Source organism: Corythoichthys intestinalis, chromosome 2, assembly GCF_030265065.1.
Source record: "Corythoichthys intestinalis isolate RoL2023-P3 chromosome 2, ASM3026506v1, whole genome shotgun sequence".
In the NCBI taxonomy this organism is placed as follows: domain Eukaryota; kingdom Metazoa; phylum Chordata; class Actinopteri; order Syngnathiformes; family Syngnathidae; genus Corythoichthys; species Corythoichthys intestinalis.
In genome coordinates, this window is record NC_080396.1 from 29,808,081 (window position 1) to 29,835,049 (window position 26,969).

Here is a 26,969-nt window from a genome sequence, read left to right on the forward strand (position 1 = left end):
AACGTTTCACCACGACGGCATACTAAATTACTAATCCACTGACGGAAAACACAGTTGCATAAACCGACTGTAGCCTAATGATAAACTCATAAAGTTTGGATTTCAATTTTATCCGCATTTCATTCATTTTTAAATGATTTATGTACAGGAGATATAACTATATTTTGTTGTTTTTAATATGGAGTAAGAGGAGTGGGAGGGCTTTAACCAGTCTTTGTGGTTCTACCTGCACATAAACCTGCAAAAATCATTATGGATGCGTTCTTCCGAATTGCTGGAGAATGATGTGGTAATCTGTTGTAATCTGTTACATTATGTTCCTAGTATATTTTGTAAATTACATTGAGTTGTGGTTTTAGACAGTGATTTGTATTTTTTCTTCTTCAAAGATTTCCCACTCACTGCGCCACCCCATTTTGAAGTAATTTCTCATCCTCCCTTCGTTGCCATTTGAGAGTATTAAAAATTTTAATTCAATTGGGTTGAAAAACATAACCCTCTGTTGCCATGACTCCCATGACTCATTTAATCAGAACCACATCAATGGTGGCTGTTTATGGTTTTACGACACACATTTGAAGCCGAGAACAACGTTTTCTGTCGCAAGGTAGTTCAGCTATGAGTTCAGAGTTAAACTCTGAGTTTATTAAGACTGATTTGAGATCCGGACCCCTGATCTACTGATCTGATCCTGATCAGGTTGCCATCCAATCGCAAGCCACTGAGAGACAAATAAGCATTGCTGCTCACATTCATAACTACTGACCATTTGTGATGCGTTCAATAAATCTACCATACATATGTTCGGGATTTTTGGAGATATACCTGGTGATAACCCACAAAGGCGTAGGAAGAACATGCAAACTCTACTCAGGAAGTCCAACCCGTGAGTGAAGTACAGATTTTTAAACTGTGAGGCGCCATGAAAAGTGACCAGGTGAAATAATGATAAGAAAAACATGGTGTTATGCTTACCTCTAGTGGTGTAAGCAGGTAGGACATTCAGATGGACATCCCAATTTTCATCAGATGTATGACAAACCCTTCACCACTGAATACACATATTACAGACCAGAAGAAAACAACAAAAAGTTGTGATGTTAATAGTTTATTTTCATCAATTAACAAAATGCAGTGAATGGACAGAAGAGAAATCTAAATCAAATCAATATTTGGTGTGACCACCCTTTGCCCTCAAAACGGCATCAATTCTTCTAGGTACACATGCACACAGTTTTTGAAGGAACTCGGCTGGTAGGTTGTTCCAAACATCTTGGAGAACTAACCACAGATCTTCTGTGGATGTAGGCTTCCTCAAATCCTTCTGTCTCTTCATGAAATCCCAGACAGACTCGATGATGTTGAGATCAGGGCTCTGTAGGGGCCATACCATCACTTCCAGGACTTCTTGTTCTTCTTTACGCTGAAGATAGTTCTTAATGACTTTGGCTGTATGTTTGGGGTCGTTGTCATGCTGCAGAATAAATTTGGGATTTTTCTTTTGTTCACTCACTTTGCATTTTGTAAATAGATAAAAATAAACAATCATTGTTTATATTTTTGAAAGCATTCTTGGTTTACATCATTTTTTCATACCTGCCTAAAACTTTTGCACAGTACTGTATACATATAATATAACGGAAAACACTCAGGTGACTTGAAGTTCCACTCTGACACCCCCAATTTGGCCAACTTTCAAAATTGTCTGAAATGCATTTGTGATAAATCACTTGAAAGCTTAAAATCTCAATTTTCTGAGAGAAGAAAAATTTTGAACGGGAGGGCATTTTAAAAAAAATAATACATTAATTAATTAATTAAACAGCGTAACCTTATCTGGAGGTGAGCGCACGCGAGAGCAGAATTAAAGACGCCATGACTTTAACAAGATATTATTGCGTACTTAACCTTGTTTTGAGCCAAAAACTCCATGTAGCGTGTACCACTGAGTGTCAAGACACAGCTGGATTTTTGGGGGATTTTATAGGGGAAACATGGTAATACAACAAGGGTCGCGATGCAGAAATCGCAGACAACAAGAAGTGGTCGAGATTTTCTTTTTCATATTTTTACCCTTTTAAACGTTGTTTTTCAATTTTTCTTTGTTTGGATCGATTATTTATTATCTAACATATCGGTGAAAATGCGACAGTAACAAAAAAAATACAATTAAGTGATAGTTATGAGGTAGATATCCGTGACTTTTTTACAGACGCCCTTTTTTTATTGTGACGTAATTGCTCTATCAAACACAACAGTTCTTTTGGCTTAAAACACAGCAGTTTCTTTTAAAGATTGAAAAAGCAGCTATATTTTTCTATAAATCTTTTAAAGAGGGGTGCAAGAGCAGAAACTGCTTTTTCAGTCTTTAAAAGAAACTGCTGTATTTCAAGCCAAAAGAACTGTTGTGTTTGATAGAGCAATATGTCTATATGCTGCCATAGCAGATTCACAGCGCAATAAGCCCCCGAACTATTTTTAATTTGTCCGTTATACCCTGGAACCCCCCGTTTACAGATGTCGCGCAACCGCTTTTGTTTCAACCCAGCCATAAAAGGGGGGTAATTAATTATATTTATTATTCAAAATGTCTGTCATTTTTAGTTTAGAATCATTAATTGATTTCTAATATTTCGTTTAAAAAAAAAAAAAAACGACTTAAAAAAATTATTCACTCGCATGTTTTAAACTTTTAAACAAATTACGTCACAATGAAAAAAAGGGCGTCTGTAAAAAAGTCGCGGATATCTACCTCATAACGATCGCTTAATTGTGTGGGGTTTTTTTTGTTACTGTCGTATTTTCCCCGATATCAGGGCCGACCCAGGCCATTTGGGAGCCCTAAGCAAAATAATGCAAAGGGGCAATTTTTGGCCCACCATTTCTTCACAGTGTACTGTGAAACCCATACATGCAATCCAAGCCATACGTCCATATTTTGTATATTAATCAGATTTTGTTGCACTGCATACTTCAAACTTCTCACCCCAAATGATTGTCAGTAGTTACAGTAGATAGCGCCAAACCTTTTTCTAAAAGAGGAAAGAAAAAAGTGAAGGAAGAACTTTTATTTTTTTAAGCTTGTAATCAAGTATCAAAACTCACAAAAATCAAATAAAGCAAACTGTAGTAAACAAAATAGAATTTAAATTAAACAACTGCCAGATTGGGGGCCCCCTAGTGGTCAGGGGCCCTAAGCAGCTGCATAGTCTGCGTATAGCCTGGGCCAACCCTGCCCGATATGTTAGAAGATTAATAATCGATCCAAACAAAAAAGATTGAAAAATAACATTTAAAAGGGTAACTATATGAAAAAGAAAATCTCAACCACTCCTTGTTGTCTGCGATTTCTGCATCGCGACCCTTGTTATATCACCATGTTTCACCCATAAAATAAAATAAAAATCCGGCTGTGGCCATTCACAGGTGTGTCTTGACACTTGGTGATACATGCTACATCGAGTTTTGGATCGAAACATGGTATGTACGCGATAATATCTCGTTAAAATCGGGGCCTCTTTAATTCTGTTCTCGCGTGCTCTCGCCTCCAGTTAGGGTTTTGCTGTTTAATTTTTTTATTTTTATTTTAAATGACCTCCTGTCCAAAATTTTTATTCCCCTAGAAAATTGAGATTTTAAGCTTTCCAATGATCACACGTGCATATCGGACAATTTTGAAATTTGGCCAAATTGGGGGTCTCAGAACTTCAAGTCACCTGAGTGTTTTCCGCCATATATAAAAAAGGATATCTGTTGTATTCCATGTAAACTGGATTGGCTGCTTTTTTTTAAAATTTCTTTTGCTGAATTAAAAAAAATAAAAATAAATGAAAAAAAGCAGCAATGGAGGTGACATATTAAGTGCAAATGATACAGTTCAAATGAAAAAGAAAACCAATGGGGATTTGAATACTATGGTGGTGTTCTTCTGTTTACCACTAGATGTCAACAAATATACAAATACTGTATCTATTAATGCGCTACAAAAATGGCCAGGAAAGATTATTATTATTATTATTTTTTTTTTCAGCCGTTTTCATCGTTGATTTGGAAGTGTTTAATAGCAATATATTTTGATGCACAATACGACTCTGTAACCAAGAGCATTAATTAGAGTTCTAACAAAAGAAAGTGGACCTAACAATCTCAAATTCATTATGTTACTTACCAAAGCCTGAACGCCACAAGGTGGTGTTAGAGTAGTGTTGCGAAGTAAAATCCGGATTTTGGATTCTGAATTATTTTCCCTGTATTTTTTATAATGCCTTTTCAGGATGACATGGTCACTCGTTTTCTTAACATATGTAAGTGGTAACAGATTACACACCCATTCAAGATCTTTTAACAAAATGTTGTTGTTTTTTTACTCAAACATTACAATTGAGAGTCTGAAATCTACAAAATGTAAAAATGATGATTACTATTTTTTTTTCTAACAGTTCTATCTCATTTTGAGAAAAATAATTATAAATAAGTACAATACAACTAACGTGCGAGATAAGAGTTAAATAACGATGGATTGGGAATATTTTGCGTCTCCTAATTTCCTAATTTGTTACCTTTATTTGTGCCCGTTGATAATGTTCCTCCATGTCACTGCTGAGGCATTTTCCTCTTGCCTTTATTTGTCGTTTTGTCTTGTTATCTGTCTATGCGTCAAAAAAGTAACAAGGTTTGAGAAGTAAGCAATAGATTGCAGAACTAAACGAAAAAAGGATAAATGAAGGTCGTCAGGATTATTCCTCAAATAAAGATTACCTGGGATTACCGTTATTTTCGGACTATAAACCGTTACTTTTTTCCTTCATTTTGGATCCTGCGGTTTGTAGTCCAATGAGGATTAGTTGTTGATTTGGGTTAATAGGTTACACTTTATATGACAACGGCGTCAATAGACTGTCACAAACTGTCATAATGATAACATGACACTATCATGGGCATTACTGAAGGCTTATGACAAATGTCATTAAGGGTCGTCAGGCAAATTATGTCACTAACTCCATTTATGTCAAGATCGTGTCTTTTACATCCATTCAAAAGTTATATAATTTGCCGGATAACACTAAATGACATCTGTTATAAGCATTCATATATGCTCATGACAGCGTCATGTCATCATTATGATTGTCTAATGATAGTCTTATGGTGCCACTGTCAAAAAAAGCGTTACCAAAAAAACATAACTAGCCATTAACGAAACAACTTGAACAGTAACTGAAGTAATAATTAGCTCAGACCATGTATTTTGATTGTTGTTTATATCTGGAGCACTGCAATTCATGCTAGGAGGCACGTTGGACAACAACAGTGTTGACAACAGGTGGCAGCAGAGGTTGACTGTCTCCCCCAAGGGAGCAGTGATGGCCAAATGAAACTTCTTGAAGGTGGTTCATGGTGGTTCATTTGGTCTTATGACAGTCACATGATACCGCTGTCAAAAAAGTGTTCCCGGTTAATATCTTTTGGTGTAAATATCCAATCCAGCTGCAGTTTATAGTCCAGTGCAGTTTATCTATGAACAAATGCCGTTTACACATCAAACTTTGTGGGTGGCGGCTTATAATTAGATGCACCCTATAGTCCGAAAATTACGGTAGTTATTTTTTCTTTTTCTTTATGAATCGGAGTGTCTTTAAAGGCAGAATTCGTTTTAATGCACGATATAAGATTTTGGTGTACTCCCCTTCCGGTTGTTTATATTTTGTTTATTGAGAAAATACATCTGGACAGAAGTGGGTTAGGAGGAGAAACAGATCGATCAGATTATCAGTTGTTGTATTTTTTTTCCCCCCAAAAGCCATTCACTCTCTCACCAACAAACACCATAGTCACCAGTATATTTTTCCTGTGGGTGAATGGCATTGTTTTTATTGCACTTTTACACTGTTTTATACTTTTATATTTTTAAGTACTATCAATGTTATTTTTTAAGTCTTTTTTAAAGATGCACATGGATCAAGTGTTACTCCTGTGAGGGGTGCATGTCCAGTACATGCAACGAAAAATAAAATATATATGTAAGACAAAGAAAAGAGAAGGAAAAAAGGACAGGACGATTGCAACACAGAAACACGAATAAATGTTTATGCTACCTATTTCTAAATATAGCTTTGCAAGTGAATTAGTGAAAGTGACTATTTTTACCAAGGGGACAGCATGTGGAGAGTGTATATGTACAGTGGGGCAAATAAGTATTTAGTCAACCACTAATTGTGCAAGTTCTCCCATTTGAAAAAAATAGAGAGTCCTGTAATTGTCAACATGGGTAAACCTCAACCACGAGAGACAGAATGTGGGGAAAAAAAAAAAAAAACAGAAAATCACATTGTTTGATTTTTAAAGAATATATTTGCAAATCATGGTGGAAAATAAGTATTTGGTCAATACCAAAAGTTCATCTCAATTCTTTGTTATATACCCTTTGTTGGCAATAACGGAGTCCAAATGTTTTCTGTAACTCTTCACAAGCTTTTCACACACTGTTGCTGGTATTTTGGCCCATTCCTCCATGCAGATCTCCTCTAGAGCAGTGATGTTTGAGGCTGTCGTTGGGCAACACGGACTTTCAACTCCCTCCACAGATTTTCTATGGGGTTGAGATCTGGAGACTGGCTAGGCCACTCCAGGACCTTGAAATGCTTCTTACGAAGCCACTCCTTTGTTGCCCTGGCTGTGTGTTTGGGATCATTGTCATGCTGAAAGACCCAGCCACGTCTCATCTTCAATGCCCTTGCTGATGGAAAGAGATTTTCACTCAAAATCTCTCGATACATGGCCCCATTCATTCTTTCCTTTACACAGATCAGTCGTCCTGGTCCCTTTGCACAAAAACAGCCCCAAAGCATGATGTTTCCTCCCCATGCTTCACAGTGGGTATGGTGTTCTTTGGATGCAATTCAGTATTCTTTCTCCTCCAAACACGAGAACCTGTGTTTCTACCAAAGTTTTATTTTGGTTTCATCTGACCATAACGCATTCTCCCAGTCCTCTTCTGGATCATCCAAATGCGGCGCATTGTGTTACTGATAGTAGCCTTTGTTACTGTGGTCCCAGCTCTCTGTAGGTCATTCACAAAGTCCCCCCGTGTGGTTCTGGGATTTTTGCTCACCGTTCTTGTTATCATTTTGACGCCACGGGGGGAGATCTTGCATGGAGCCCCAGACCGAGGGAAATTATCAGTGGACTTGTATGTCTTCCGTTTTCTAATAATTGCTCCCACAGTTGATTTCTTTACATCAAGCGTTTTACCTATTGCAGATTCAGTCTTCCCAGCCTGGTGCAGGTCTATAATTTTGTCTCTGGTGTCCTTCGACGGCTCTTTGGTCTTGACCATAGTGGAGTTTGGAGTGTGACTGACTGAACTTGTGGACAGGTGTCTTTTATACCGATAATGAGTTAAAACAGGTGCCATTAATACAGGTAACGAGTGAAGCCTCGTTAGACCTCGTTAGAATAAGCTAGACCTCTTTGACAGCCAGAAATCTTGCTTGTTTGTAGGTGACCAAATACTTACTCGTATTTTCCACTCTAATTTGGAAATAAATTCTTTAAAAATCATATTCTGTCTCTCATGGTTGAGGTTTACCCAAGTAGACAATTACAGGCCTCTCTAATATTTTCAAGTGGCAGAACTTGCACAATTAGTGGTTGACTAAATACTTATTTGCCCCACTGTACCTACCCTAGTAACCTGAGGGATAAGAAGAAGGAAGATGGGTTTATATGGTGTGGGAAAAAACCTACTTGAATATAATAACTAAGTATTTTTTACTTCATTACTTTCCACCACAGACACACAGTAATCAAGATATCCCACCTCCCACTCCACCCCTCCTTCCTCTGTACTTCCCTGCATCTCAACAGCAGATGCTGCAGCATTTGCATAGTTGTCACTGCTTACGTTCACATCCCGTCTGTGCATGTGAGCCCGCCAAGCAAAAGTTTGGACTGAAAGACTGGAGTCGCAAAACTTCCCCAATGGATGGACTTAATTCAACAGTTACCAAAGAGGCATAATGAAAAGTAAGTGATTTTAAACATTTAAAAAACACGCACACATACGCATTTGTGCATGAAATAGACAAATCAACGGTCTTTAGTTAAGTTTCTAAATTATCTCAGAACGCAGTGTTTGCAGCATGTGCGCAAAGTTCCTTTGGAATATATCTCCCAGTTAACGGGAAATAAAATGATATTTTTATGATTCATGTGGTTTCCTGACACATTTTGAGTTGTAAACAGACTCTAGGAACACTTTATAAATAATTAGTTAATCATTTGAGTTATTATTATTATTATTTTTTATCTTAACTCATCTGCTAGTTAGTTTGGCTAACATTGTGCAAAACACACAATAATTTCTCAATTATTGAGGGGGGGTTATGATGCTGGTAGAAACAAACATATGAATGCTGATTTGTTTTTGCTTAATGTAATCACTTCTTCTTAAATCAAAATAAAAGTTCATTAGTGAGCGATGCTTCTTGTAATACATAATCATTAGTCAACTCTGGACTAATTTTCTGTATATACCTCTTAAAGAGCAACCATATTGCCACAACATACTGCTGTACATACTGTAAATACAAATCAAATTAGAATTTTTAATATGTCATCATTTAGGACGAAAAACAAGTTTGATAGTTGTTGGCTGGCTTGAACATGCTATGCTTTATTCCTGAAACAGATCTATGGCCTGCAATGTGTGTTATGTTGATCATGAGCCCATCGAAATCATTGCATTATTAAGCCGTGTTTACCTTTGAACTTATGTTACAATCATGTGGAAGACCTTTGGAATAAAAATATCTCCCAGGAATAAACTCTGTATTATGGCTTGATGTTCTTCAGCTTTTTTGCCAGGCGAGCCAGTCGGAGCAGGGGGAACCGAGAGCCGTCTCGACAGCCCAGAGGTGGATGGCGTGAGAGGTGCGAGCCCTGTCCCGAGTGGGCCTCTCCCAGTCAAAATGGACCTTCTGGAGGTCAATGGCAGGCCGGACTCTCCACAAGCCCCATTCAACAGCGACACATCAAGGAGGCCAGGAGGTGCCCTGTACACATCATCCTCATCAATAACCGGTGTTGTTAATAACGGCGATAGAGTATAACGGCCTTACTAACGGCGCAGTGTTGTTTTGGCAACCCTTTTGATTTCCGTCTTAGTCTTTTGGACGATAATACTTATTAGTCTTAGTCTTTTGGACGATAATACTTATTAGTCTTAGTCATATTTTAGTAATCTCAAAATATGTTTGTCTTCGTCTAGTTTTTGCTTACGAAAACTCAAGACTAATTTCGTCTAGCTTTTGTCGAAATTTACTAAAAATGTTTTCATCTGTAGAACTTTAAAAAAAAAAAAAAACGACAAAAACAAAAAAAATAAAGGTCTCAAACTATTTCGCATGAACATTGACAGACGAACACATATTGTACATCTACAAGGACAACGCCAACTTGGTTATAATACACGCTCAGCAGAAAAACAGTACATCATTTTCAATGAATTATACCCACCTAGACGCCACAAATTGTATGTTAAAAAAAATTGCCCGAGAGTTTAATAGGACGCTCACCGTTAGCATTAGCCTAATGCGAATGGTATGCTAATGCTAAGGGTTACATTTAGTGTGTGATGATCAGTCAGCACAGACCTTCAAAGGCTAAACCAACATTGTATATTCTGTCTGGCCAAGAAAAGAAAACAAATCTTACCGAGTGTGCAAGCTGGAGTGACTGAAGACGACACTGGTGAGTCAGGGGAGTGCAACACGTCACGAGTGACACAACCAGACACTGCTACGATGCAGGCTAACTACACATAAAATGTTACACATTCTGAATATGACGGAAACTATTGCGCATTTTCGTCTAATTCTCGCCTCGTCAGACAAAAACTGGCATCCTTCTCGTTGCATTTTAGTCTTCCAAAACACATTTTTAGCTCATTATTGTCTCATCATTGTCATGAAAAAAGTGTCTGTTGACAAAATATTATCATCATTGACGAAAACAACACTGTATCGGTGTTATTTTTGTCAGTAGTGAGTAATCTAACTAATTACTTTTTCCATCTTTGCAACGTTACTGAGGATGTGAAGCCGCGCATTACTTTAATTTGTTGGAATGACGCGCGGAATGTCTGAGGGACAAAGAGAGAGCAGAGCGGGAGAAGGGAGGAGGGAAGGGGATTGTGACGCCGTTGCAAACGTGATGCTAGGTGGCTCGGAGCGTTAGCATAGCATTCGCGTTCTCGCTAGTATTAGCATGTAGCGTGGCAAACGTCATCTTAAACTCTCGGGCAACATTTTACTCTTGTCACATACAGTTCATGGCGTTCAGGTGGGTACAATTAATTAAAAATAATGGACTGTTTTCCTGTTGGGTAAGCATTATCATCACCAAGTGGGCGTTTATAGATGCTACACAATAACAATATATATTTTTTTATGTTACCAAAAATAGTCACTTGCCATAAACGTTTCTTGAATGACGTATCCATAAACCTTGTGTGATTTTTGTTTTTTTTTTAAATTCAAAACAACTAGAGCAAAGATAGATGAAGAGATTCAGAGCCTCACCTGCATATTGAAAAATATATCTCTATATCCCTATATTGCCAAATGTATCACATTTGATACACCTAAAATTTCATGATTTTGAGACTAATTCAGAATTTTTACATTTCTTTTTGAAAAAAAAAAAAATGATGGATGCAAGTCAACACATGCATCTGCAGGTTCCATAAGAAAAACAAACAGGATTTAGCAAGGGTTAGCCTATAGACATCTGTGCGCTTATTACACATATTCATTTTGACTTTTCTTTTTACAAATTTGAAAAAAGGTTTCATTTAGGACCTTATTTTTCAAATTTTGGGATTCTCTGATGATTGCTTCATATTGCTGGCATTAAAGGGATATATTAAGGGTGTGACGGTCAGTGTTGTTAATCTTACTGAAAAAAAGTAATTAATTATAGTTACAAATTACTTCTCCCAAAAAGTTATTGCGTTAGTAACTCAATTACCTGAATGTAAGAGTAATTAGTTACTTGGCAAAGTAATTGGTGATAATTACTTTTTGTTTTCCTTCAAAAAAAAAAAAAAAAAAAAAAAAAAAAAAACATTGGCCACACACAAGTTTTTTGTGAAGGTTTTTGGTACAATTGGCCCGAGCCCAATTCTTTACCCTAATTTACCCTTTACCCTGAATCAACTGTTAAAAGTTGTTAAAATTGCTCCCATTATTGCATTTGTTCCCTTCTCTCTACTTTCGACATATGAAAGTTTTAAAACTGTTTCATCATTTAAAGATAGATTCAAGTCAAGATTTTGCCGATTTAGAAGTATTTTAGATAAAAAGTTACTTAGGTTCGCTAGGAAGGTTCTCTACAACAGAGCCGTCCTAAAAAGTCTACTGCTTTAAGATGGCGGCTGTCTACTAACGCATTTAGTGCCATGCAGTGTTGTTAATTTTACTTTAAAAAAAGTAATTAATTACAGTTACAAATTACTTCTCCCAAAAAGTAATTGCGTTAGTAACTCAGTTACCTGAATGTAAGAGTAATTAGTTACTTGGCAAAGTAACTAATGATATTTTTTTTTTTTCTCAAAAAAAAAAAAAAAAAAAAAAAAAAAACACACACAGGTGACACAATGTGAAGCTTAAAGGGTTTGGGGGACAATTGGCCCTAGCCCAATTCTTTACCCTCCACTTAACTAGACACAAGGGTATTGCGATAACTAGCTAGTAACCTTTGCGATGTGTGGAAGTCATTTAAAGTTGTGAATCAATCGTTAAAGTTGTTAAAATTTCTCCCGTTATTGCATTAGTTCCCTTCTGTCTACTTTAAACATGTGTAAGTTTTAAAACTGTTTCATCATTTAAAGATAGATTTAAGTTAAGATTTTGCCGATTTAGGAGCATTTTAGATAAAAAAAGAAATTACTTCGGTTCGCTAGGAAGGATCTCTACATCAGGGCCTTCCTGAGAGGTCTACTGCTTTAAGATGGCGGCTGTTTACAAACGCATGTAGTCCTTAAAACATGTTGGCAATGCAGCAGTGTCTGTCATTTGCATCTAGTTCTATAATATGATATCTACCGTGTCATGTGAGTGTAGTTTGTCGGCTATGGCTGCAGTCAGGTATTATTGGAGCCACCTAGCATCGCGGTGTCAACGGCGTCTTCCCCACTCCTGCTCTGCTCTCGTCCCCGTGAGTCCGTTTCTCTCAGACTTTTTTTTATTCAAACAACTTAGTAACGCATAGTAACGCACGCCTTTCCCGCCTCAGTAACGGTAACGGCGTTGCCAAGATGAGAAAAGTAATTAATTAGATTACTCATTACTGAAAAAAATAACGCCGTTAGTAACGCCGTTATATTGTAACGCCGTTATTAACAACACTGGTGACGGTACACACAAGTCACAGTTCAGTACGTACCTCGGTACGGGGGTCACGGTTCAGTGCGGGTTTAGTACAACACGAAAAATAGAAAGGCTTTCTTGTCACAACATTTGAAAGTTGAAGTGTGACCTATGTTTTTTTGGGAATGAAAAAGACAGTTAAATTCAATCAGTTAATATAAACATATTTGATGTGAAATGTTATAGAATGGATCATGTAATAACGTGTAGAACATGAGAAGTAACTTAAGTTACTTAACTTAGTTACTAACTCAATTACTTTTTGGGAGAAGTATTTTGTAACTGTAAATAATTACTTTTTCAAAGTAAGATTAACAACACTTTCAATAACACTGCTAAACGCACAAATTTACAGTGGTACACAAAAGTGTGCTGCTTCCTGCTCGTTGACTGTGGAATGTTGACAACAATACAAAAAAGAAGCTTGTATTTGTTCAGTGTCATTTATCAAACTATTATATATTGTACATCCTCATACCAGGTGTGACAATCCCAGTCTACTGTGTAGTGGAATATGCCGACATGGGCGTGGCCAGTAATGGCGAAGGACACGGTCACTGCCATGCAGAATTCGTGCTGATCCGGAAAGACATTCCGTTTGCACAACTGGTGGAGACCGCGTTGATATCGCTGGGGTACTCGCAGGGCTCAGCCGTACAGGCCCGAGGTGTGTATTCTACTCGTTTGACTTCAGACAAGAAATTGGTTCCCCAGTCCCAGTCTCCCTAATCAGCCATTTACAGAAAAACATCTCTCGTACTTTACATCTGGGAAATGCTTATCTTAAAATGCTCCAACATTTCATTTTTCAACCACTAGTTTGTTTGGTAATTCATGAGTAGTGAATTATTAACTGCGGCAATGAATAGATTGTAGCTGTTTTCCAGATGGGTGACTCGACCACATCAGTGCACCGCGCGCCAGAAAGTTTAGACAATAAAGACCAATAATGTTGTTTTTTCCCTCAATGCCCAAAAATATTTTTTTGTAAACAATAAAGCAGCGAACGATATGACATTCCTGGTTATGTCCTAAACACAGGGCGCATAAACCATGCGGGAAAACGCCCAATACGCGACCCCCCTCCACCCAAACTCAGCCTTTTCTTTTCAAATAAATATTTTTTGTCTGGCATCGTCCCACCACTGCTCCACAAGTGTGGTCACAACCAAAATTACACAGTCTATTTTTTCCTTTTGATTCCATTTTATTTGGCATAGCTTTGGCTGTCATTGAAGTATTTTTAAAGCGGGAAAGGGGGTTCTTTGATTAAGCCATGTGTTGTGGCTCAATCAAGAATTCAGAGTTTAAATCTAATAACTATCTTTTAGGTCTTTAATGGATAACATATCATTGAGGATTATTTCTAAGAAGGTTGAAAGGAGGCCTTACCTCGTAGACGCAGCTTAGCACACAACAAGTCTTTTATTGTCTTAAGGATCATTCTAGATTTGGAAGACATTTATATCCCACCCTTCAAATTTTGAATAATCTACAAAAGACTAAAACATACAGTTTGTGAGTAAATTTACTTGTCCTGAGATCAAATCTAAAAATACGAAAAGTACGCTTGAAAATATATTTAAACCCCCCAAAATAAGATACTAATAGTTCTGGAGGAAGGGTGTTTACATTTTTTTGCTCCAATAACTACTGTTCGCCTACTACTAACAAGTCTTTTTAATTCAATACAATTCAACTTGATTTGTATAGCGTCGTATAGTGCCTACGAAGGTCAGCACATTAAACCTTAAGCCTTCTTTTGGCCTTTTGGGGGGGGGGGGCTAAAGCTCAGCATCAATATTGCACAACAAAACATATTCAGCCTTTTTTGGCCTTTAAAAAAACTTGTGTTGTGGTAATCTTACCTACATTCGCGTTTAGACCAAACGGCAGATTGTGATCAGTGTTGTCACAGATAACTTGAAAAAGTAATTTAATTACTGTTTACACCTCAAAAAGGTAATCTAGTTACTTTACTGATTACTTTATTATCAAAGTAACTATGTTACTTTAAAAGTAATCTATCGGTTACTTTTTATCAATTTTTCTCCCTTTGCTGCCTTAACATAAGAATGACAACAGAAAATGTCATTGCATGTAATTGACTTTCCGATATTTGAATTTAAAGGTGAAGTTTAGAATTTTTCACATAAGGCATAATCTTCAAGTTAGCTGGGTTTAATTAGTCGATGGAGTTGATTTCAACCACCATTGACTCGTGCTGGCTTAGCTACTGTGGAGCCCTGAAACTAACTGACATGCTGCATGGAATTTTTTTAATCAACTCCACAGACTCATTATACCCCCGCTAACTCGAAGATAAAGTCTAATGTAAAAAAACCCTAAAATTCAGGTTAGGGTTTATTGTTAGGGTTAACAGCATACCAGTGCCAATGTAAAACAATGCAAACTGACTGCACAATAATCAACAACACAAAAATGAATTGCACAATGCAATAAACACAAAGGTGGGGCCGGGCGCAAATGTGCACGCACCTACGGCGTACACACCCGTGGTCAATTTGGCCACAAAACGTGGCGGCAATTAAACACTTTACACTCAATCTGACTTAGAACACATCCCTCACGGCATAAATGTGAAACACGAATAATGCTGGCCGACTTGGCGAGGACGGCCGTTGTGTTGCAACGGCAAAGCTACGAAATGGCCGTGCATGGAGCAGCTCCAATCTATCGCTGGAACCCTCCAGATGAAGGAAAAATACTCACGTACATTCATCGGCGCACACAGATCAGTATTCCATCGCACATCTCAACTGGTGGCTGCTCTTGGCTTGAGTGTGCATCCGCAATCCTCAAGCCTTTCTCAGTCCCAAAACACTTAGCACGTGTGACTCGAGACCAAAAAAGGAAGTAACTATGAGCAGTTACCCTGGAAATGAATTCATAGTGGGAACCTTTCTAACATTGTCAATTCAAAATGGTCTTCGCACATGACTACAATATTCTTCATTCTACATACATTATGAGGCAGTAACAAAATAGTAACACACAGACACTAAGGAAACTAATCAGATTACTGGTTTAGAAAAATGAACGTGTTTGATTGTTTGTTACTGAAAGAAAGTAATCAGATTACAATAACGCGTTACTTAGTAAGACGTTAGTGACAACACTGATCGTGATCGACATAATGCGCACCCCTGGTCTGGAGTATCCCTTAAAATGTTATTTTTCAATGATCCCAATGGCCAAAGTGAATCCCAAACTTTAAAATAAAATTAAAATCTTAATTTTTGAGTATTATTTGTCTCATTGCTGACTCTTGTAACTGTGGGGCATTAGTCTCAAGAAATAATATTTTATTTATGAATTATTATGGGGGGAAAGTGTGTACCACAGCATGGGTGCAACCCTATTACCTCTTACCTTTTTATCAGGGTAAAAAAAACAGTGAATCATATGATACACTCAACTTGACATGATCAGATAGTTATGAAATACATTTTCTGCAACATTTAGCCGTTTTAAAATGGGTTTAAAAATAGTTGGCCGCAAAAAGCCCAAAAACAGTTTGCTGAAGACATGTCAACAAAGCACATGGATTACTGGAACCATTTCCTATGGTCTGATGAGACGGGCGGGCTTTCTTGTGTACCGTCTTCAGAAGAGGCTTCGTCCCAGGGTAACAGCCATGCACACCAATTTGATGTAGAGTGTGGCGTATGGTCTGAGCACTAACAGGCTGACCCCCACCTCTTCAATTTCTGCAGCAATGCTGACAGCACTCCTGTAATGAGTCACATGACATTTTGGAGGGAAAATGACAAGCAGTACTTAATTTGGACATTTAGGGATGTATGTACTGTATTTACTAAGGAGTCTACTCACTTTTGTTACCAGGGGTTTAGATATTAATGGCTATAGTTTGAGTTATTTTGACGGGAAAATAAATTAACTCTATTTAATAAGCTGCACACAGACTACTTTTCATTGTGTCAAAGTTTTATTTTGTCAGTGTTGTCCCATGAAAAGATATACCTAAATATCTGCAGAAATGCGAGGAGTGTACTCACTTTTGTGATACACTGTACATACGTTAGTCCTCTTGATTAGCATTGAAAGCTAGTTAAACAGCTAGCTTCTACTCCTTAGAAAAAGCTAATATTCATACACATCTGCGAGCCTATTACTGTGATTAGTATTGTACATTTCAAACAGATCATGTAATCGAAATATTACCATTTATATGTATATGATTGAATCAAGCTTCTGATAGTTTAATACCGACCTGAAGGGAAAAGCCGAAAGGAAAAGAAGATTGATGAATACTTAGCACATTCAAAGAATGGACTGCTTATTTTTCAAGAATTCTAAAGCTATACTGCCTTCCTCAACTGGAATGACTGTATGTTTTCTACTGCTTTAGCATGAAACCTGTTGGTGTGTGTCTTGTCCAGGTATCATCAAAGTAGGCCAGTGGAAACCGATGCCCATCCAGAACCTAACAGATGCTCCAGAAGCCACTGTGGCTGATATGCTGTTGGATGTTTACCATATGGTCACGCTTCGAATTCTGCTGCACAGGTCTGCCCCTCCGGAGAGTATTTGTATTTGTATATGTTTGTGTATTATAGTTTTTCCTCAATTGCTTTGGTACATTTCTCAGATAAGAATTGAAATCCTCAAAACTACTTGTTCAATCCTCACAACATGTCACACAAGTAGCAAAACCAAAATACTGTCAAAATACTTAATTTATCGCTCAAAATTAAATTTCTGTGTCAATGAACATGTCAGTGCTGTCAGAATGAAATCCTTGTTTCATTCTGTTCAGACAAGACAGTCAAATTGCTTAGTCATGCTCTCAATTGAACAGTTACTATGGTGGAAGGCTTTGATGCTGAAGATGGTGTACGTAAGTTTTGATGAGAATTGCAATTTACACCTTTGTGTGAGGGAGATTGATTGCAAGAGACTGGAAAAGACACTTTTACTGTTTTTACAATTTCTTGACAGACCATGTCACTGCAATACAGAAAGCAAAAGACAGCACTGAGTATCACAAAGGAAAAAAAAAACAAAAGGAAAATTAGAAACGTCAACATAAGACAATCGGCACCACTCAACCTTGAGTGCTACATGTCAGGATTTTTTCCCCATTCTTTCTAAACATCTTGACATTCCTCCCAGTTGGGCCAGAAATTTTCATCCACCTCAAAATGTATGCTCTATCTTGCTATACAGCGTGGAAAAAATCATCTTGAATGCCTAATGCAGCCTGTGCAGGCATTTGCTGTGATGTCACTACATGCTGCATTTATGGCATCCCGAAGAGTCAGTGTTAGGCTGGCAATCATACACTTGCCATCTTCATGTGGAGAAAAAATATTCTATGGGATTGAGGAATGGGGATTATGGTGGGAGGAACTCCATTACCATTCTGTTGTGGGTTGCAAACCATTCCCTGATTATGTTGGAGCGGTGGAAACCCATATTGTCCCAAAGTATCAAAATGTTGGCAGGTTAAAATAAGTTACGTAAAATAAGTAACAAAAATATTTAGAAATAAGCACACACGCGTTGACATATTCTGATGTTCACGTTCATGCATTTTGCATGTATGGACCTATGCAATGAAGTAATGACTAAATGTTATGGGTGGTGAGACTCTTCAATAGAGACCCATGCTCATCCATTTTGACCATCATGACAGTTGCAACTGATCCTGACCCTAGGAAACAGCAGGGAATTTTACAAAATCATTCATATGGATGCACAAAAACATCTGCAACTTGCTCAAAGAAATGAGGAACTGCTTTTTTGATGTGCACTAGTGATACAATGTTGCGAGGATTAAACAAGTAGTTTTGAGAATTTCAGTTCTGATATGAGAAACGTACCAAAGCAATTGAGGAAAAACTGTAACTCGCTCGCAGCAATTGATGGAAATCGATGTCCAATCCATTTGAACTGAGTGTCCTGGCAGTGACCTGATCACTACCAGTCATCCCAGTCTAAAATCTAAATGAAATTCACGTCTTTTCCCCGTCAGTGGCAGTGAATGATAAAAAGCGACTTTTCTGCAGTTTTGCACAGATGGAAGAGCTTCCCGCTGATCAGTGGACGCACAGCACAGTGAAGAAAGCCCTAAAAGAGTTGCTAAGAGAATCCAGTCAGAACGCTCTGGCCAAGGATTGTCCGCTCTCCCAGGTAGGTGGCCAGTTCCTTTTGGTTTACTCAAACATTTTTGAGCATTTCCAAAGTCATTTTACATTGTTTTGACTTCTCCGCAGTCACATTTCATCCATTTTTCCCTTTTATCAATATTGTCTCTCTTCCTCCAGAATACAATCTCCGCTATCATCAACAATTCACATTACGCCAATGTCTCCAACTCCAAATGCCAGGAATTCGGACGCTGGTACAAACGTCACAAATGCAACCAAGGTGACAGTTCACACACAAACACTTGGTTCTGCTTTTCTATTACTCCCAAGAAGGCACATGTGTCAAGCGCCAGTGATGGCTCATGGTCGGAAGGAACCGTCACACATGATTCACATTAATGTCACTCTTAATACACACAGCAGAACTAAGCCATCCTAAATTCTAATAGGAAACAGCAGACGCAACCCCCGTCTCTGCACACAAAGCACACGGTGGGTACAAATTTGAAACCCAGCCAAACCTCGCTCCCATTTTTATTTTCGTAATAGCCCATGTGACCCTCAACCCAACACAAATGTAACAAGAAACAGATTCCGAACAGTGAGGACGAGCCATTAAAATCCACAGGAACTGAAACGGACTAGTCAACAAAATGCTGTCAGATCTGCGCTCAAACAACAAACCAAGATTCCTATTAACAGAACTAATAAAAGAAGTTCTGAAAAAGTTCAGAAAAACACTTGTTAGGAACACCAACATGTTTTCATGAATGACATCCAAGACAAGAGCTGTAAAAAAAAAAAAAAAAAAAAGACACTTTGGCTACGTTCATACTACAGGTCTTAATGCACGAATCCGATTTTTTCGTGTTTTTCCGACTCAAGTGAGGCATTAACTTGACGGTCTGAACGTGACAAGTCTCATAGAACTGGACCATTTCAAATCCGATCTGGGTCACTTTCGTATGTGGTTCAAATCCGATCTGGGCCACATTTTTCCAGACTGTCGCGGCGGTCTGTACAGTCCAGTCTCTCAAATCGGAATTCATGCAGCAATTACGTCATTAAAAAGCGAGAGAGACGCTACGGTAGCGGTGCAACTAGCTTGCCTTGAACACGGCTTTTTAGGACGTGTCGGACTTGACAACAGTCATAAAAAAAATAAAAATGGGTTGAGGATAAGCCTGAGAATGATCGGTTTTCTGTCTGCTCCATATAAGCAATATTTCAACATTGCTTACACGGCCGAGAGTTGGGGCAAACTGCCCGTATGTGTGTGTAACATGCACGGACAGTGCGTGCATGCTATCGATCCATATACTTTGAATATAAGACTAAACTGGGATTATTAATGTTTGTTATCTGTGTCCTCTTTTTAAAAAACAAAATATGATATCCCTGGAATGACGGATGACAGCCAGCATGAGTGGTCATTTGTTTTGATGCTTCTGCGCATGCGGGTCGTCTTGCTCAGCGCTTGTCGGACTGCGAATTAGTGCGCATGCGTAATACTTGAATGGTCTCAATGGACAGAGGCAGTCTGAACGGGCACGCCAAAAAAACAGATATGACAAAAAATCGGATTCGTGCATCAAGACCTGTAGTATGAACGTAGCCTTTGATTGATTGGTGAGAGGTTGATGGAGAAGCACTGTAGAGAACTGTAGAGATTAAATTTGTAAAAATGCCTTGTGTTTGTAACACTACACCCCAATTTTTTTGATTTGTTGTTGTTTTTACATGAAAATGCCGAGACAATATGGCAACCCCAGAAAAAATCTCATGAAAATTATAAATTTCTGTGACTTTCTCAGAGTTGAACACAAAATCTATCATATTTAATTTGTTTCCACAGTGGAGCGAGACTGGGAGCCAAGTATCGTCAACAAGCGTCTTCCTTCTCAATTACCCTACATGGGTGGCCCTAGAACCATCAAAAGCCACCCAATGGACCAGCAGGACCACACCCTGCCACACGATATCAACCCTTCCCCCAGCCCCCCTTTAGGGGCTCCATCTCATCTGGCACACAGTGGTCTCCTGCCTCCGCAGCTCATGCGCCATCAGCTCGCAGTGGCGCACTTCATCAACCAGCAACTGGCCGTCAACCGCCTGCTTTCGCAGCAGCCCTCTGGCCCCAGACCTTACATCAATCACCCGCCCATTTCACGGATGTGCAAAGATCCAGCGGAGCCCGGCACCACGTATTCAGGAGTTGAAGTGTGTTCTGACATCTACCACCGAGTTCGGATCGAGCTAAAGAGAGCCAGTGTCTCTCAAGCTGTCTTTGCTCGAGTAGCTTTTAACCGGACGCAGGTGAGCAACCAAATATTCGTAGCTCGTAAGTTTATTCAAGCACAAACTTCTCTTGAAACACGGTCAGGGCTTGCTATCAGAGATCCTGCGCAAGGAGGAAGATCCCCGCTCAGCCTCACAGTCACTCCTGGTAAACCTAAAGGCCATGCAGGGTTTTCTACGTCTACCGGAAGGAGAACGAGATCGCATCTACCAGGAGGAGCGAGAGAGGAATACCCAAACAAACAACAACCACATCTCCAATGGCAGTGCTCACAGACACATGCTGGTATGCAACAACCAGAGAAAAGGCTCATTTAAAAATTGTTCTTCATGGATTATTGGGAACATTCATTTGTATTTTTAGTATATTCATTCAGATGTGAGCAAATACCAGATACGATGTGTTTACCACAAATAATTTTGACATGACTGAGCATTATGTATCTGTAAGGCTGCTTGATCAGGGTATTCTAGGCATAATTTGTCCCTCCGAATTTAAAAGAAAATTGTGGTCACCATCTAAACATTAACAAGTATCAGGGAATAATTGAACATTTTAATCGCACAAGAGGCTTGTAAATATCACATTTTTATACAACAATCTAATAATACATTTAAAAATTTATTCAATAGCACACTTTCATTTTGAATGAATGAATGAAATGTGTGTTCTTAAAAAATACCAATTAAAATGTCAAAACTAGCACTTTCCAAGATAACAGTCGAAATGTTTATTCGTCAGAAATACAACGATACGTTTTACTATTTAGCACGTAGCAAGTTAAGTCACCAAGACAATATTATTAACATTTTCCAATAAATAAAAAAGTTCTCGTCTGTACAATGTCACCAGCAAGTTGAAAATGATGTTGCAGCTGCGGTATAAACCTGTATGTTTGGCTCACCACTATAATTTACCGAATTCAGAAGAGAAGGCAAAGATTAAGCAGAAGAACGTCTTCACTTCTTTGGTGACTCCAAACTTATTGAGGAATTAAAATAATTAACTGCATGAATTGACTGGAGGGTTAAAGTTACAATTTACAATTTACCCAGCCTTCATTTTTAAATGAGCCAGAAATATTTCCCCACATTGTCATTTTTCCTTCACTACACTGGAATACCATTGTGCTTGGTTACCACTTCCCCTTCAGCTACATCACTAACCTCAATCATAGACTTCACTATCAGTTGACGGGAAACGGGGCGTTAGGCCGCTCCGTAGGGGACCTATTTTCAAAAATTTAATTCAAATGTTTTCAAAACCAAAGCCGCTAGCGACCTAAAACCAAATCAGGCGCCTCCCTTAGGCATATACGAGTCTCCATGAGTAGCGGCATCAAAAAATTAAAAGTCGTTCCCTAATAAAATCCCAATTAATTATTTTTATATACCGTAATTTTCGGACTATAAGCCGCTACTTTTTTCCTTCATGATGAATCCAGCTGCTAATAGTCCAGTGCGGCTTATTTGTTGACTTATTTGAGTTAATATGTAACACTTTATTTGACAGCGACGTCATAGACTGTCATAAGACCGTCATAACTATGACATGACACTTTCATGAGCATTACTAAAGGCTTATGACCGATGTCATTAAGTGTCGTCTGGCAAATTATGTCACTAACTCCATCTATGTCCAGCTCAGATCTTTTACATCCATTCAAAAGGGAGATAATTTGTGGGATAACGCTAAATGACATCTGTTATGAGCATTCATTAATGCTCATGACAGTATCATGTCATAATTATGATTGTCAAATGACAGTCTTATGGTGCTACTATCAAATAAAGTGTTACCAAATACCATAACAAGCAATTAGTGAAACAACTGGAACAGTAACTGAAAAAATAATTAGCATGGAACGTGAATTTAGATTGTTATTTACATCTGTAGCACTGCATTGCAATGTAGACTGACAGTCATGGCCAAATGAAGCTTCTTGAAGCAATGCTTCATGGTGGTTCATTTGGTCTTAGTGTTCTTCCAATGCTTTATGTATATTTGTCAACTTGTCTTATGATGTCGCTGTCAAATAAAGTGTTACCGGTTAATATCTTTTGGTATGAATATCCAATAATATAGTGAGGACAGCTGCGGCTTATAGTCCAGTGCGGCTTGTCAATGAACAAATGCCGTTTTCGTGTCATATTTGGTGGGTGGCGGCTTATAGTCAGGTGCGCCTTATAGTGCAAAAATTACGGTAAGTATAACAAACAACAACCAAATAACAAATCTTTTCCTACCCAAATCTGGCGTTAGAACGCAGCATTTTTGAGTTTATCGTAGTGAAAGAACCACGACGCTCTGCTTGACCTGGCCGCCTATGGGAAGCCGTGGCGCAATGTCTGCAGAAGCTGTCTCGTCAACTGATATTGAAGTCTATGATTCAATATAAAATATAGAATAAAATTTTAAACAAATGCAAAATCAATACATTGAGAATACCCTTAAGATTGTGGTTCTTGTGCACAGACCAAGTCAAACGTTGAGACTACACAGACACCAGATTCCCACGGAATCATCACGTCGAGGATCTACGAGGAAATCCAGCAGGAGATGAAAAGGGCGAAGGTCTCCCAGAGTCTGTTTGCCAAAGTCTCCGCCAACAAAAGCCAAGTCAGTTTTAGGGGTTTGGGTTTTCTGTAAATAGCTTTGTTTATATCAAATGTTATCACTATCACCTTCTCTTCCAGGGTTGGTTGTGTGAGCTACTCAGATGGAAAGAAAACCCGAGCCAGGAGAACCGTACACTGTGGGAGAACCTGTGCACAATCCGCAGATTTCTTTCCATCCCCCAGGCCCAACGAGATCGCGTTTATGAAGAAGAGGCGAGGCATCCGCACATCGAGAAGCTCCCACCTGGCCAACACATCCCTGAACAGCAGGTATATGCAGATTGTTTACTTAACTTATTTAATGACGATAGACATTCAATCTATTTGAATGGGGGGGTGCTGGCCAGCTATCAATTGTCATCGGTGCCAGCGAAAGAGTTAACAGACCCCCCCCCCCCAAAAAAAAAACAAAAAACAAAAAACAACCTGCCAATCAGGCTGGCCCTAAATGTTATTCCAAATGCAGCCAGTAATTTTTGACACTCAGAACAAGGAATTTCCATTAGCTCTATTTTAAAGTCCTTTCTATTTGATGGCTCTCAAGTTGTGTTTGGGTGTGCAGGCTGCCCCACCCTAGTAATACAGTGGGGCAAATAAGTATTTAGTCAACCACCAGTTTTCCTACTTCAAAAGATTAGAGAGGCCTGTAATTGTCAACATGGGTAAACCTCAACCATGAGAGATAGAATGTGGAAAAAAAACAGAAAATCACATTGTTTGATTTTTAAAGAATTTATTTCAAAATTAGAGTGGAAAATAAGTATTTGGTCACCTACAAACAAGCAAGCCTTCTGGCCATCAAAGAGGTCTAACTTCTTCTAACGAGGTCTAACGAGGCTCCACTCGTTACCTGTAGTAATGGCACCTGTTTTAACTCATTATCGGTATAAAAGACACCTGTCCACAAGCTCAGTCAGTCACACTCCAAACTCCACAATGGCCAACACCAAAGAGCTGTCGAAGGACACCAGAGACAAAATTATAGACCTGCACCAGGCTGGGAAGACTGAATCTGCAATAGGTAAAACGCTTGGTGTAAAGAAATCAACTGTGGGAGCAATTTTTAGAAAATGGAAGACATACAAGACCTCTGTTAATCTCCCGCAATCTGGGGCCCCATACAAGATCTCACCCCGTGGCGTCAAAATAATAACAAGAACGGTGAGCAAAAATCCCAGAACCACACGGGGGGACCTACAGAATGACCTACAGAGAGCTGGGACCACAGTAACAAAGGCTACTATCAGTAACACAATGCACCGCCAGGGACTCAAATCCTGCAATGCTAGACGTGTCCCCCTGCTGAGGCCAGTACACGTCCAGACCCGTCTGCGGTTTGCTAGAGAGCATTTGGATGATTCAGAAGAGGACTGGGAGAATGTGTTATGGTCAGATGGAACCAAAACAGAACGTTTTGGTAGAAACACAGGTTCTCGTGTTTGGAGGAGAAAGAATACTCAATTGCATCCGAAGAACACCATACCCACTGTGAAGCATGGGGGCGGAAACATCATGCTTTGGGGCTGTTTTTCTGCCAAATGGACGAAGACGATTGATCTGTGTAAATGAAAGAATGAATGGGGCCATGTATCGAGAGATTTTGAGTGAAAATCTCCTTCCATCAGCAAGGGCATTGAAGATGAGACGTGGCTGGGTCTTTCAGCATGACAATCATCCCAAACGCACAGCCAGGGCAACAAAAGAGTGGGTTCGTAAGAAGCATTTCAAGGTCCTGGAGTGGCCTAGCCAGTGTCCAGATCTCAACCCTATAGAAAATCTGTGGAGGGAGTTGAAAGTCCGTGTTGCCCAACGACAGCCCCAAAACATCACTGCTCTAGAGGAGATCTGCATGGAGGAATGGGCAAAATACCAGCAACAGTGTGTGAAAAGCTTGTGAAGAGTTACAGAAAACGTTTGGCCTCCATTATTGCCAACAAAGGGTACCTAACAAAGTATTGAGGTGAACTTTTGGTATTGACCAAATACTTATTTTCCACCATTAATTTTTTTCCACATTCTGTCTCTCATGGTTGAGGTTTACCCATGTTGACAATTACAGGCCTCGCTAATATTCTCAAGTGGGAGAACTTGCAAAATTAATGGTTGACTAAATACTTATTTGCCCCACTGTACATTCTCAAAACCTGGTTGTTAGGAATGTGAGAATTAAACTCTCCTTTCAAATCCTTGCTTTCATACATTTCTATTAATGTCACTGAAGAGTCGAAGGAGTAGAATTGCCTGAGAAATTATCTTTGATTTCCCATTTTTTGACAGGCACCACCCTTTCCACCTTTGAGGGCTATATCCCCTTTTCACGTAGACCCACAGCTCATCACATTACCTCTCCTCTGTGGTTCAGAGAGCGGCTCTGATCACAGAATGAGCCCTAGCCTCGGAGAACCAAAAAAGGCCCGTTCACGAACCCGAATTTCCTTGGAAGCTTTGGGGATCCTGCAGAGCTTCATTGGTGACGTAGGGCTCTACCCTGACCAGGAGGCCATTCACACCTTGTCAGCTCAACTGGACCTGCCCAAGCACACTATTGTCAAGTTCTTCCAGAACCAGCGGTACAACTATAAGCATCATAATTCCAAGGAGTCTGGTCCTAAGGAGGACAATCAGGAGTCTCTCTCCGAGCTGGGACAAGAAGAAGAACGATTCTGCGTGTCTCTGGACTCTGGTGAAGATGCAGATGCAACTGAGAGAGAGACAGAAATGGATCTGGATGAGAGAGATGATGGGAAAGCCTCAGCAATGGCGACATCATCCTTGTCTCCATTTAGTAGTCTAGATAGCCCAAGTTCTACGGGACAGCAGAGATAACAAAAGATTTTACATCCTATCCTGTCATATTGGTTTATTACTTTCACATTCAAAGCAATTGTTTTGGCCACAATAACAGGAAAACCTCCACATCAACTGCAGCCACAGTTGCATATTGTAGACATTTGCATTTAATTTATTGTTCCGTTGTTGGTGCACCAAAAAAATTTGATGTGAAACTCAACAATAAACACGTGTATTTATTACAAACTTTATATACCATGGTGTAAATAAAGAAGTGCAATTCTCCTTTCTGTGACACTTTGTAGACAGCAGGTGTGGGAACCTCTTGGTACCTCATGATACGATTTGCAATACAAAGTTCACGATAACGATGATCTAACGATATGGCGATTATTGATGCATTGGTCAGGAAATCATTCTAGCATAATCTGCAAACAACTAATAAACAAAAAACAAGCTTCTGCTGCGAATTGGAATGAGTTTATCACTAGTAGACGTCCAATCTGTTTGAAGTGGGAGGGTGGCAGCGAATGAACATTTGTTGATTTGCTGCCATCCCTCCCACTTCAAACAGATTGATCTTCTATGGCCGGTAGTGGAAGCCAATGCCAGGCAGTGAGGTAATTTTGGGCCATTTAAGGTCAATTCCCTGTTGATTTTCAGTTACTTCCACTTTATTTTGCGGGTATTTTATGGGTCACTT

The 26,969-nt window shown here is 39.0% G+C and overlaps 1 protein-coding gene across 2 annotated transcripts; it reads left to right on the forward strand.

Annotated features, from left to right (window-relative positions):
• Positions 1 to 7,892: 7,892 nt before the first annotated feature.
• On the forward strand, positions 7,893 to 26,517 carry LOC130911780 (DNA-binding protein SATB2-like). Of its 2 annotated transcripts, XM_057829304.1 has the most exons (11): positions 7,893 to 8,022; positions 8,851 to 9,045; positions 12,907 to 13,092; positions 16,850 to 16,976; positions 18,479 to 18,602; positions 18,737 to 18,839; positions 20,415 to 20,875; positions 20,943 to 21,143; positions 23,334 to 23,477; positions 23,555 to 23,746; positions 25,754 to 26,517. In XM_057829304.1, the coding sequence occupies exons 1-11, from the start codon at positions 8,016 to 8,018 to the stop codon at positions 26,300 to 26,302; spliced, it is 2,289 nt and encodes a 762-aa protein (XP_057685287.1). In that variant the 5' UTR covers positions 7,893 to 8,015; the 3' UTR covers positions 26,303 to 26,517. The 2 variants fall into 2 exon arrangements, with proteins under 2 accessions (XP_057685287.1, XP_057685288.1); XM_057829305.1 differs by lacking the exons at positions 7,893 to 8,022; positions 8,851 to 9,045 and adding an exon at positions 11,767 to 12,213.
• Positions 26,518 to 26,969: the final 452 nt, after the last annotated feature.

Excerpts from the sequence above, each read along its gene's own strand:
- LOC130911780 (XM_057829304.1), top strand. Across the intron at positions 9,046-12,906 it reads CACATCAAGGAGGCCAGGAG|GTGTGACAATCCCAGTCTAC; the intron begins GTGCCCTGTACA and ends TCCTCATACCAG. Across the intron at positions 18,840-20,414 it reads ACGTCACAAATGCAACCAAG|TGGAGCGAGACTGGGAGCCA; the intron begins GTGACAGTTCAC and ends TTGTTTCCACAG.